Here is a 14,169-nt window from a genome sequence, read left to right on the forward strand (position 1 = left end):
ACTAATATATTAGTCCACGGCACACATGTTCCTCAATTTGGACTTAATGCTTTCATTGCTTCTGTACTCTTAACTACTCAGCTAGTTTATTAGCAACCCATTTAAGTTGTCACAAACAGAGAGTAAAAGGATTCAAACACAACATCATCAAAGCGTAGGTGTAGAAAAAAATACAATGAAATGAAATACGTTTAACCAATCGTCGTTCATCTTCAACAAGTTGTTAACAATCATTTTCAAACGGTAGCCAAAAACAAACCGCCACCATTCGTCAACATGTCGCATCGTTAGCTACTGCCAATGCAAAGGACAAGAAGGAGAAGAATAAGAAACGACAACGCGTACAAAACACTCAAAAAAGAAAAAATCCCATTGACAAACTATTACTTTGACCTACTTTGACCTAGCTAAAATGCGTGAAACTCACATTTGTTACGTGAATTTGTCATGTCATTGATGAATGATGATGAAGTACCACCTCACCATCAATATTAAAGGAAATAACGCATACTTAATAGTTGAATTAATTTATTATAACATTTGTATATTTATGTACTAAATTAATTATTTTTAAAAATATAAAAATTAAATTGTCAGCTGATACATAATTCATAAACTAAATTGTCAGCAAAAATAAGGACTAAATAGATTATTTACCTTAATTTTTTTGTTTATATTAAAAAATAAAAAGTGTTGCTGCTGCATCCTGCAGGTTGATTCGGTAAAACATATTGTTTCATCAAAGTGGTAATTTAACCCGATACAGTACTATTCATTTAAAATGTAAATTTAAAAGTCACATGGGTATAGCTGATATTTTAAAATATGAGAGTCACTATTGTTCTTTTAAATTATCATATTTTTTTAAATACTACATTTTACTTTTTTAAAAATGTGTCATTTTAATTGTGTGACTATATAGCCCTCGAACCCGGGTGATCAAGTAAAATCATTCTTAATAATTTGAAAATTCTAATCTTTGACATAACAAATAAAATTCACTTCAAATCACAATTCATACAGCCTAGCCTACCATTGTTTGATGTAATAATCATATTTTTCTCTTATACATACATAGTTACTCATTCACAATAATAATAATAATTTATATTATTAATAAATGAAATATGTCCACAAGTTTTAGATAATTTCATCATTTATTAATTTTTAAACTTTCACCACTTTCACTTAGGGATGGAAATGAGTCGAGCCGTTAGTTAAGGGTCTTCGGCTCGACCTATTTAAGGCTCGGCTCGACATGACTTGTTTACTATAAAGGTCAAGTTCAAGCTTTTTAAAAAGTTTTTTTAAATAAAAAAGTCAAAGTCAAACTATAAAAAAAGTTTGTTAAGTTTGACAAGTCGGTTTGTTTAAATAATAATAATAATAGTTATGAATGACAGGATGAAATGACATGAAGTGCGTAGAGAGTTTACTTACAGGTGGAGTATTCTCAAAAAGAAAAAGACTTAAGTTAAAAGGATAATGCAACTAGATTAATACTTCCAAAGAAAAGAATATTTTGTAAAGATATTTTTCAGACAATTTAAATATTTTTATTTGGTTATATTAGTATAAATCATCGCTAATTCATATATTTTTTAATATTATGCTCTCTTTTTTTCATTTTCTTTTGATATACTTTGTGTTTTAAGAACTTGAATTCAATATGATTTTATTTATCAATTATTTTTGGATTTGTACATTACTTATACGAAATTTTATAAGTTTCTTTTTTTAGTTAGTATTTCACTAGGTTTTAAAATAATTAATTGGTCAAAAGACGTCTTTAAACATGCTTTTAAATAAGTTCGTAGGCCAAGTCAGACTGTTATGTATGTAAGTGGAGCCTCTAAAAAAATCTATGACTGAGCCAAATTCAAATCTTCCATATTCAACTCAAATTGAGTTCAAACCTAGTAAAATTTGACTTTGCTCATTTCGAGAGTCGGTCTCCCCTAATAACTATCCATTACTCATGTTATCAGTTATTTTATTTTAACTTCTAATTTCTTTTTCTTTTTCTTTTTTATTTTTATTTAAAAATATATAAAGAGGAACGGTCCCCCTAATAATAATAATAAATCCCTTCTTCTTGTTGCGAACTTAAATTACTAGTTTCTTATAATGGGACCAGCTTTGTGAATTACAGAATCGAACCAGCAGCTATCGCGTGACATTGGTGAGATACTAAATTTGACCCGCGAAGCTTCTTAATTAATTCAAATTATTTCTTGTACAGTTGCACCAAGGTTGGTGGTAATACGATGATAAAGACAAATATTTTTTCAGGTTCTGAAATAATATGGTCCACTTTGACGTTGTGGACAATCTGAATAAGCTAAGCGACAAAGAAAATAAAAATTCCAAAGGTTTATACCTAAATTGCGAGACCCTTATTGCAGGCAATGGTGACTTAAAAATTATGATTCTTAATGGTTCGTTACTTCGTTCGAGTACCTACGAAGTTTAGATCTGAATCTAATCATATTTTGAACTATATTCCAGTTTCCAACAATCTCCTAGTTTTCATAGCGATGAGGAAAACCTTCTCCAATCCATTGAATTTTAAACTTGATATCAATCCTCGTAATGTTGTAGGCCCCATATATATTTTCAAGTATTATATATATATATATAGCTGTTCATGATCCAAGCCAACATGCTGATTTATATTCATTAATTAATAGTATTTGATATTAATTTCAGCAATTGATCACTGACCATTAGGATAGAAATGAATTGAACTAAATCATATCTTATTTAAGTTTGATCTATTATGATCTGTTATTATCATCTGTTATATAAGTTTGACTTGACCTACCAACTTTTAAGAGGCCCATTTTATATTATCTATTAGTAAAAAAACTACATCAACAAATCCAGTTAGTACCATAACCCTGTAACATCATAAATATAACACCGTAACAGCAAAAAAATATAACATTACTCATAATCCAAATACATCATAACCCCAACCAAAACGTGTCTAACGGGGATGAAACGTGGAATGAGAAACCCAACTTGAATGAAGCGTGAACACTAGCTGCACAGAGGAAGAGGAATTAAGGGATTCTAATTCTATTTAGTCTCTTTTAGATTTTTAGTGAGTCAGATTAGGGAATAGGGAATGAGAAAAAGTTATAGACTAATCATTTAAATAATTTTATGTTTTCATTTAATCGTAATTCATTATGTATGATAAAATTATTGATTTTTGTGATAATTATTTAAAATTTATATCAATAATTATTTATAATTAAATAATAATATAAAACTATCTTACACAATCAATACATACCATTAAACTCAGACAATTAGGATGTGTAAAAAAAAGAATTAGTAATAACTATCGGATTAGAAGTAACATAAAAAATGAGTTATTTTGTAATTTAAATAAATTATTTATAATATAATATATCATATTAAAAATATTATTGTTAAATGGGTGAGTTCATTAAATTTAATAGACTTTTTTTAAGATCTATAACCTAGTCTATTTAATTAAAAAAAACAAAAAAAAAACTTGAATTAGACATTTTTATTAAATAAATCGACCGAATCAAATCTTAAATGAATACAAGCAACTCGACGTATTCTCACCCTTGTCATGCATGACAATGATCATTAGCAATAGCTAGCTAGATGGGTGTAGCATTGGTCATGTGGATCCCTTCAGCAAATAATTCCTCCTCGTGGCGGTGTTGCTACTCCTCAGTAGCTCCAAGCGGTGGAATTAATGCGAGATAGATACTTACAAAAGTATTTCAATGCTTAAGTTAAGGTTTATATCGGTAGGTAATTAAGAAGAAAAATCATAATAATTAAATGAGTTACGAACGTCTTATTTATATGATTCAAGTGAAGGTGGGTTACATGTACATTGACTTTAATTGAGCCACTTTCTCTCAACCACCTCTCACAAAGTGTAAGTCTCAAATAAGAGATTCATTAAATTAAGTATAGAATATTTGAGATCCGACCCTATATAAGATATTAAGATGCATCCCTTTGTAGTTTTTTTTTTTTTTTTTTGATTGCTGCATAAGTGCATGCCTTTGTAGTTAAGTTTCATTTAATTTTTTTCCTGTACTTATGGAATTAGCCGCCACTAAACAAAAAAACATTACTGCTGCATGCCTTTGTAGTTAATTTAACGAAGGTACTTCTTGCTTCATCCCCAATTGTTTTTTTAAAATACTTCATGAAAGAGCAGTAAAAAAATTATACAAATGTATAAATATTATCATCAAAATTTTATTATATTCCTCACTGAGGTGGGCCTGACAAGCCCATCCTTCGTTTTGTTTTTTTTTTTTAATTGAATATGACATTAGGAATGAGGATTACTTTAAAATGGAATATTCCATAGCTAAAAAATTTGGAATATGTTGAAATTCTATAAGCCACTCATTGAATTAATGGATATTAACTGCCTCAGTCACAATCTTCACCATTGCTCAATACAACTATTCCTTGTCAATGTTAGGGAAAACGATAGCTGCATTCATTTATAAAGAGATAACAGAGAGATGGATATAAGATAGATTGCTCTTTTCTATTTTCTAGAATAGATTTTTGTGTGCACCTTTGACTAGAAATTAAAAAATGTTGATAGGTAAACCAACAATATCTAATATTGCAATGACATGTTTCTCCATTATTGCAATCTAACATTAATTCTCTTCATGAACTTTATCGTAAATATCCCGTCAAAGGATCCTCTTTTTTAAAGAGATATTCGAAAAAAAAAAGGTTACCTATCAGATCTGATTTAATTATGTAGCCATAAAAATAAATAAATATGGCAAACATGTACAAGAATCTTGTTTGTGTGATAAAAATACCTCTTGTTTGATAGTACTTTAGCAGTGAAAGAAAAAAAAAGGAATTGGGGATGAATCATGAAGTATACCTTCCTTGTTTGATAATTGATATTGCTTTAGCAGTGGAAATAAGTGACTTGGATGGATAATATTTGTGTGGATGTATAGTTTTCTGATTGTCTTCCTTTCGAAAGAAAAGGAAACTTAAAAAAAAAAAAAAAAACAACAAAGTAACTTTGTATGTTTGAATGAATTAGATTTTTCCAAATTAAAATACATACGATGATGATTTAGTGCATGTCTGAATGTCAATTGAAGGAGTTCAAAAGTATTTCCATTCCTGAACTGACAAATTCATCTTTTTCTTTTTTCATTTTGTGTTTAGAATTCAAGAATGTGTATTGGAATTCTAAAAATATTTTTTCAACTTTTATCCAAATATAGCCTTTAACCTCAAAAAAAATTTAATTCATTTCATCTTTTCATTTTTTTTCCTTATAAAATATTTGTTGAAAATTCACACGAATTTGTACTTTATAATAATAATTTCGTACCTTTTATCCAAATTCAAAATTCTAGAAAGAATTCGGTTATGCCATCAAAATATTTACAAGTACAAATTTGTATGATTGAATTTTCCGATAAACTTCAGTTGCTTTCCAAAACAGGTCCACGTTAATTGGCTGTGTACAACTTCATCGTCTTCCATTGGTGACAAATATCCTCAGAAATTAAATAGGTCAGTTGTAAATGTGAATTTCAACTATCAAGCAATAAAAAACCATAACAATTTTATACAGAACAATTTCAAATATTTACAAGCAAAAGAATTGTGTTAGCGAGCACTTTATTACATCAATCAATTTACAAGAAGCAGCAGCCTCTCCACACAGGGAAGCATCCACATCATGAGCAAAGATAATTTTTACATTTTGCATGTCATCATCACTTTTTACATGGTTGATAAACAGAGAGGCTTCATAAATGTTTTATTGAAAGCAAAAAAGGAAAAGACACTAATAACAAAAGTCAGAAACCAAGGCACCCTCATCATCCACATGGCCACTTGCTGCTGACAACCCCTGACCCTGGCCCTTATTATTATTAAAAGGAGAAGACAGTTTCAGTTTCTGGATGGTGCTTGTGCTGTGACTTAGTCTGTTGCTGGGACCAATATGCGTGGGCCACTAGAACCCTGTCCAAAAGTTCTTGGGGAACAGGTTCACCCCTCCTTTGCTGAGGGGATATTCTTGCCGTGTGCACCAGTGTTTTCCATTTATCCTGTGCACAACCCCAAAAATCAAATCACATGTAAAACATTTCTCTGCCGTGTGATTGTGAGTTAGGTAAGGAGACCAAAATTATGATCATCTAAGTGGTCCTCCTCTTTTCTTTTAGATTCTATCACTATCTTGCAAACTTGCAGTAGATTTTACAGAAAAGAAGAAACAGCAGGATAACTATGTTTTGGTTTGAAAAGGGTTTTGGACATTATAGTTTGTACTCATTTAGGTTTTGATTTCTATGATTCACTTTTTTTGAATATCAATGGGGCTATATTTTCATTTTTGTGTGTCTTGCTCCCTAATAAATGGAAACTATAGGGGACTAGTACTTCATCAAAATAAAGATCAATATGGGGATTGATTGATTAGGGACCAAAATCTGAATGGGTAGAAATTATAGGGACCAAAATATTATTTAAAACCTTAAGCTTTTATACATAAAATTCTATTTTCATTTTTGTAAAAGATTAGACATGCTAACCGAAAAGACCGAAAGAGCATCCTAGGCAAGCAAGTAATATCTGGTTACCATAGTTGAAGAGTCATTTAAGCATAACATATAAAGTAAAATATATTGCCGTTGCCTTGCACAAGGGTCACAAAGGTTTTTACCTTCAAATCCACATATGTCCGATGATTTGCATTATCAAAAGCACAAAGCTTAACATCACGCCACCTGATTTTATTTTTTAAGAAAATAAAAACAAGATGTAAAGGGATTGTTAGAGGGAATCTCTCCCGGCATCTACTCATTGAAAAAACAGCAGACAGACAATTATCTACCACCCACATACTAGCAACAAGATAGAGTACACACACAACCCATTAAATATAATTGTCAAGCCAAACCAAGTCTAATGTAAATCTTACCTTCCAGTTCCTAGTTTTTCAACTGCTTGAACCAGTGCTTCTACTTCATCTACAGAAAAAGGCCTGCGTATTCGACGCTGGACGATCTCAGATCGCTTTGGCTTCTGGTGTACAGGTACCATAGCTAGTTCCTCATCCATTTCAGGAACAGTAACCAGTTCTTTGGAATCTTTCATATTTTTGTCAACAGACACATTGACAGGAGAAGGTGCTGAATCATGGTCACTTTCAAAATGTCTACCTAAACTGGTTACTTGATGCTCAGGTAACATGTCAGAGTTGCCTTGAATCCTCTGATGAATTACAGCTGGACTGGAGGGATACCTGAATAATGATTTTTAGATACAAAAGTTAAATAAATAAATAATATTTTATGAGATATAAATCTGAAATAATTTATACAAAAATATGCCAATGATGATAGAAACAGGAATGATTAAGCCTGTTCAAGTACAAAGAAACAGCAACACTAACTGACAACCCCAGTTCCTACCATCTAGCTTCATTTGGAGGTTAAGCATTACCTTATTACAGGCTCAGTTATGTCAGCTTTAGGACGAGGAGAATGTGAAGCACATACAATCGGTAGGCTTTGTGAAGAATTAGGCTCCAGGGTGAAACCCAAAGCATCCAACTCGTTATGATGAGAAATTCCAGTTTGAAGTAGAGTTTTACTGTCATCCTTAACTTGTTTTCCCTGGAGAAAAACACCAATGTGCAATTCACCTCCAAGCACAGCAGTCACTGCATCCATCACTGTCCTCTGCAGACCAAAATGTTGTAAAAAATACAGCCCAACTGAACTTGAGTAGAAGATACATGCAAATGCAATGGATTATTGAAATGTAAATGCAACTTATAAATTACACAAATGACATTCCTCGTGAACATCTAAAAATAGTAAGAAGATGGTATGTGAATGGCAAAATATAAAACTATTATACCTTCAAGGACCCAATTGTTGCAGTTTCTGGAACCTCTATAAAAAGCTCTGGCACTCTAAATGACTTGATCCTAAGATTCACTGGTTAAAAGAAAGACATTTACATGTAAGAACCCCTTTGAAGATATCGATCAAGTCAAAGAATACATAAAGAATTGCTCCCTCAATCTTCTCATACCATGAGAACCTATGCTTCGTAACGTCTGATGTTGGCATGCTTCCAAAGATGACATTCCAGGGTCTGCATGAAAGATTTGGACTTTATTTAACAAAAAGATTCCAGAGATCCGTAAGTTCAGAGGTTAAACAAAAATCAAACTGAAACAAAGGAAGCCGTATAAGAAGGAAGCCATATGGAAGGATACCTTTGTGCATCCCAGGTGGTGAATCACATCCATCCTGATTCATACAATTCTCAGGTGAATAATAAATGCCACCTCTCCTGATCAATCCATTAGAGTTTGCAACAGAGCGATAATTAAAAAGCTTCCTCTTTTTGAAAGGAATATTCATCTGAGAACTTTGGTGTTTATTGCAGTTCCTCTTGCTGAGGTAAGTTCGCTTCCAATCTCCATCTAAAATTACCATGTTTCCAATTTTAAAATATCAGTGAACAAGCTAAGCATGAGGGTTAAAGAAATAAGACTACGAGAGGGCCAGTAATCTCATCATAAGAATAGACTCACCATTGTTAGAAAGTGCATAATTCTTTGTTTTTTCAGCAACTTTCTGAAAGTTAGAAGCCATTCTTTTACCTATACAAGTCTTTGGCCTAAAGGACTTGGTTTCAGTATTTATAGGGTGAGTACACCCAGAAGAGTTTTCATCATCATCTCTACTAACTACTGGTACATTGTCACGACTTTTGGACAACAAGCTACAGGGAATCCTATCATTATACCCAGACAATTTGGCATTGCCACCTAAACTGATCAATGCAGGAGGATTTACATCCAAAGGGTCCTCAAAATTACACATGTCAATCCCACTACCAATTGGCACCTTCTCAAATTTATGCAACTCATCCTTTCCTTTACTGGTATCGCCATCTAACTTGAAATCACTATCCTTTGGATAATCAGAAAAATCTAAATTAACTTTGCTAGTAACATTTTCCACTTTGAAATGGCTATTGCTATCCACCATTTTCTCTGCAATGAACCTCTCTAAGCAACTAGAACTTGTCACTATAGAAGCAATCCCTACATCACCATCAATTGCAAGATGTGTGAATTCTTTCAAACCGCAATTTTTTTTGTTTGTTTGTGAAGAAAGACGAGAGAAACCACTGTTGTCACAACTTCCTTCATCAGAAATCTCAGATTTGGATGGTTTATTTGCATCTTGGCACTCTTTGACAAATCCACACTGATCCTTTTCTAATGATGTATCACTAGACATGGTTGGATTCTCTCTCTCTTGCAATAGTTTACCAGCTACGGTGGCCAATAAGTCAAATGCACACTTTTGATTGTCTTCTGCTCTTCGAAATTTAGCCCTCCTCTAGGAAACATTTTAACAAAATAATTATACAAATTGTTTTCATGAAATCTCTAAGCAAATTGATAGTAATTAATAACCAGCCACACATGAGAAGCAGAACATATTGATATTTACCCTAGTTGATCGGGAAGCTCGCGGCATGGCCGGAGCCTGATAGCCATTAAATCCGTACTCTAACCTTTTCTGCAATACCATATCTTAGGAACCATGCCAAAATAGATGGATCAAACACAAAAAACCAGCAATCCAAGACCCGTGATCAGATAAATGAGCACTCAATTTGAAAGCCTGAGAGTAAACAACCAAAGTAAAAGCTCAGATACATTACAGCGTACCCGTACAAATAAATATTAAGTATTTTACAATGTTTTACAATTTACATTACTGAATTTCGTTTAAAATGACAAAGTAAGCATCTTAGAGAAAGACTAAAATTTGCATAATCCCACCCTTCCCTTACAGCAATTGGGTTCACCTGGTAGGGCATCTAAAAAAAAACCTTAAAAGACCTTAGCCATAAAAAAAACAATAAAAAAAAGTGCATGTTTTCATCCCTATGATTTCAAGCATTTTTGTAGATATCAATATTTATAAAGAAAGCAAGTGCATTTTTGCAGTATCAGAACCAGATTCGGTAGAAACACCATTACTTGCAACGCAATCTTTGAGAGTTGAAAATTACTCCAACCATATCCTTAAGCCTCTTAATTCAGAGGAAGCTAATTGAGTAACTTCCACCGGATCCAGGCACGTTGATGACAAAGGCGACGAGAAAATCACGTTCAGAACACAGGATTACACAACGAAAACAGATTCAGATTCAGATAGGAAACTTTACAAAACAATTCAGAAAAAAAAAAAAAAAACCCTCATAACCGAGATTTGAGAACGTTCATGAGAAAAGTAAACAAAATTCAAACGTAAATCATAGAAGGGGTCTATGAAACAACGGAAGAAGACCGATCTCAGAAAATAACCAAAAGCAAAATTACCCGACAAAATCCAAATCCAAATCCCAAAGACAATCGAAGACCCAACTGAAGAAAAAAAAAAGTAAACGGAAAATTCTGAAGTCGCAAAATAACCGTACGACACAATCTCCAATATTTTTAATTTTTTATCCGGTAGCAATCAAAATCACAGTCATAGAAAAAATAAAAACTTTACATGCGTTGTCGGAAAAAAAATCCTCACCTGCTGTTCAGAGGTCGCGATTTTAACCAGACGAAGCGAAATTCCGGCGAATGTAAGATCGGCGAATTGTCGGAGAATCCGAAGTGAACTAACAAAAAAAAAAAAAAAACTAGTTTTCCATGACAGAAACAATTTCTCTCATTTTGCTCGAAATTTCGGTTTGTTTTTTTCTCTTAGGAAAATGAATTGAAGAGAAAAGGAAAACAATTTGTTGCTTTGAATCTCCAAAACCCTCTGAGAAACTACCCATAACCCATCCTTTGCTTAAACCCCAACGCATTATATGACCACCACCCCTGCCCACCGGTCCTACCGGTTATTACACTTGAGTTCACCGGATATAGCAGGTTCAAAGTGAAAAACGTTGGGTAAGTACTAAGTAGGTAACTGCAAAATTCGTTTATTTATTTATTTTCATTTTATTTTCCGTTCTATGGCCATTTTTTTTTATTTATTTTGAATTTGATTTCTATAATAATAATATGGGGTATTTTAGGTGGCATCATGACATCGAGCCAAAGCCGGTGGGGGTGGGTGGGGGAAGCGTCAATGCGTGATGCTTTTAGATTTTAGTCATGTATTACCACCTGGTTTTATGAGTTAAGGATAATATTTGTATGCACCAAAAAAAAAAAAATACTGTACTTGTATTATAATTCATAAAAGTTTTTTTTTCTTGATTTAAAAATTATGAGTATTTTATTGCATCAGAAATTAATTTCGTTTGTGATGTAACACTATTATTGATTTTAAAAAAAAAATTAAACACAAATTTTTATACTAAATAAATTGTTGTCACACTTTATAATATATTTCTAAATGAAAAATTTTCAATATTTACTAGTTTAAATTTTACAACTTTTTTCGAGGTTACTAGATCTATCAAAGAGTAAACATTTTCAAGTGTTTTCTTTTCATAAAGTAAATGAAGTATAAAAATATATAGATATATAATTACTACTAATGTACCGGTTTGCTCCTGCAATCCAACTTTTCTAAACTTTTATGTAACACAAAAATATAATTACTACTGAATAGAGAGAATGAGTTTAGTATCGAGAAACATGATAGAACCCTACTTATAAATGAAGGAGAGACTTGCTAATTTAATCATCACCATATTCATAAATAACTACTTTTAACTATTATAGTTATCTCCTATATATAAATGTATAATCTATATCTCCCACGTTTAAACTAGTTTTCTGCATGATAAAATATTGAAAGCAAAACTTAATTGTTTGTTTAATTAAGTGGTTGAATAAGCAACTGTATGAAGTGTAGTTTGTTTATAATTAGAGTCTTAGAGATCCGGTTATGTGCATTTTCAAGTATATGTAAAATCATTATTGCTTGTACTTAATTCACTGCTAAAAAAACTAATCTAAACTTAATAGATAGGAATCTGTGTGATGATTGTAGATGACATGCAATCCAATTCAACGGCAAAGCCTATAGCATACGTGTGGTGAAGCATTGTTACTTTAATTTATAATCGCCACTCATTATCACGTATCATTGTCAATTTGGCGTTTACAAAAATTTCAAGACCAATGAGAGGGAATTGTTCAACATAACGGCGTTTGGGGAATCTCCTTCAATACGTCATTACAGTGTAATCCTCCGTTTATTTTGTTACTATCATCTACTATATACGCAGAAAATTATCGCAATAGCCTCCTTTATTTACTGATATACACAGAAAATTATCTCAATAGTCTCATTTATTTACTAACAGCTGCTTAAGATGGGTTAATTTAGTCTTATCAGAGAAAATTGCTAATTACACCCATCTTTTTGATAAACACACCCCAATTTTTCTTTTTAAATCTTAAATATCCATTATATTCTTTCTTTCATCTCTCACGCTCCCTCTCTAGCGCGTAGGCAACAATGGTAGTCAGAAAAATTGAATATAATGCGGCATGTGGACATGTGTCGGTCTCAAGAGAGAAGGACTTGGGTTTATCCTTACACGTGGCGGTGTGAGAGTGGTTGAACCACGTCCTTTGTTTCATTTTAGCCAAAAGTGCTTCATGTAATCCAATCCTCTAGTTATTTAATGTAGAGATAATGTGACGTCATTTTCAAATGGACACACTTGTTTGGGAATGCGTCTCTTTGATTTTATCCACAGTTTAAAAAGTCATACACTCCGCCTCCGTTACTATTTATCACACTTCAATTTCAAATAATCTTTTTTATATTAAAATAAATCCTAATTAAAAAAGAGAATGAATACATTAATAAATAGTTTTAAAAAATAATAAATATCAATCACAAAGATAATTTTAAAAAGAGAGAAATATTAATGAAAAAAATAAATTTATAATTATCAATTAAATTAATTATTTCGATGTAATAAATATTTTGGTGTTATAGATAAGAATGGAAATGATATATTTTAGAACATTATTACCCACTTTCATTTTAAGTGTTGATTTTTTTATTAAAAAAATGTAGTACGTACTATTGTAAACATTTTCAAAAAAAAAAAATTGTGAAAATACTAAACTTAATTACATAGAATCAAAATAAAAAAATTTTACGAAAATATAACAAGTTGTTTTTTAATGAAAAAATATGCATACATATAAAGTATTTATTCAACTTAGATGATATTAACTATATCTTTTATATTTAATACACTTTTACTTGTATATATTCCTTGCATATATCATTTTACGCATTTATTCAAAGAAATAGTATCAGAACTCTTTTTATTAAAGACATTTTAAAGTAAGTAAAGCTATGTATAATTTATTTCGCATTATGATCTTTACTTTCTAAAATTTAAATCTAGAAATAAATTTTACTTACGTATTTAAAGACAGACTTACTGACTCACAGGAGTTTTTTATATATAAAAGAATGGGATGGTCAAATGATCATTAGAAGGATTTAATAAAAATGTTTATATAAATCAGCGCACAAGTGGGAGATAGTTTGATCTGTTACATAAGAGTTAGTTCAGTTCATTCACAAACCACAAACCAAAGAAACTAAATTTTGATCATCACTTTGGAGAAAGTTAGTTCAACCAAACAGGCAACCTTGGAACGTAAAACATGTTGCCGTCTTACAATATAACACAATCAGTTATTCTTAGTCAATTACACATTAAATGTGTGCATCAGAATTCATTTTGTGATAACTTTGTAGTCGTCGCTATGTAGCTATATACAACTCTCTATTAAGTTTTGATAAGTTTTAAGTGGCATTGTTTATTTCCAAAATATATATATTATACTTTATTTTATTTTTTTTTCAACCAATTCTAAATATATAAAATTATTACAAACATTATCTTGGACTTTAAAACTGTGTTACAAAAAAACAGGGAAAAAACTGAAAAGCATTTGTCCTTTACCAATTCAATTTGGTTGGGAAAGGGCTGTGGCACGTGATTAGGAGGAAATGCAAGCTGGCCCACGAAAGAGATAGCGTGTTAGGCCACTTCGTATTAATTTGAAGGCAAAGGAATCCATATTCCTTCCCCAAGAAAGCTGGAATAGCTTTTTGTATTTTTTTATTTTATTTTATTATA

General features: G+C 31.5%; 1 protein-coding gene across 3 annotated transcripts; it reads right to left on the bottom strand.

Moving 5' to 3' along the window:
• Positions 1–5,594: 5,594 nt before the first annotated feature.
• Positions 5,595–10,884, bottom strand: LOC114374788 (telomere repeat-binding protein 5-like). 3 transcript variants are annotated; one of them, XM_028332477.1, is made up of 11 exons: positions 10,623–10,884; positions 10,079–10,159; positions 9,543–9,716; positions 8,612–9,428; positions 8,291–8,500; positions 8,104–8,184; positions 7,927–8,006; positions 7,507–7,745; positions 6,983–7,306; positions 6,725–6,788; positions 5,595–6,107 (listed from the first exon to the last, which is right to left on the bottom strand). In XM_028332477.1, exons 3-11 carry the CDS (start codon positions 9,621–9,623, stop codon positions 5,931–5,933), a joined length of 2,073 nt encoding a protein of 690 aa, XP_028188278.1. In that variant the 5' UTR covers positions 9,624–9,716; positions 10,079–10,159; positions 10,623–10,884; the 3' UTR covers positions 5,595–5,930. The 3 variants fall into 3 exon arrangements, with proteins under 3 accessions (XP_028188278.1, XP_028188279.1, XP_028188277.1); XM_028332478.1 differs by lacking the exon at positions 10,079–10,159 and having other exon boundaries at positions 8,104–8,166; XM_028332476.1 differs by lacking the exon at positions 10,079–10,159.
• Between the last annotated feature and the right edge of the window lie 3,285 nt (positions 10,885–14,169).

The sequence above is a fragment of the Glycine soja genome, chromosome 11, assembly GCF_004193775.1.
Source record: "Glycine soja cultivar W05 chromosome 11, ASM419377v2, whole genome shotgun sequence".
NCBI lineage: Eukaryota > Viridiplantae > Streptophyta > Magnoliopsida > Fabales > Fabaceae > Glycine > Glycine soja.

Excerpts from the sequence above, each read along its gene's own strand:
- LOC114374788 (XM_028332476.1), bottom strand. The coding sequence starts at position 9,623 with ATGGTATTGCAGAAAAGGTTAGAGTACGGATTTAATGGCTATCAGGCT. Across the intron at positions 8,007-8,103 it reads ACGAAGCATAGGTTCTCATG|TGAATCTTAGGATCAAGTCA; the intron begins GTATGAGAAGAT and ends TCTTTTAACCAG. Across the intron at positions 7,307-7,506 it reads ATAACTGAGCCTGTAATAAG|GTATCCCTCCAGTCCAGCTG; the intron begins GTAATGCTTAAC and ends ATCATTATTCAG.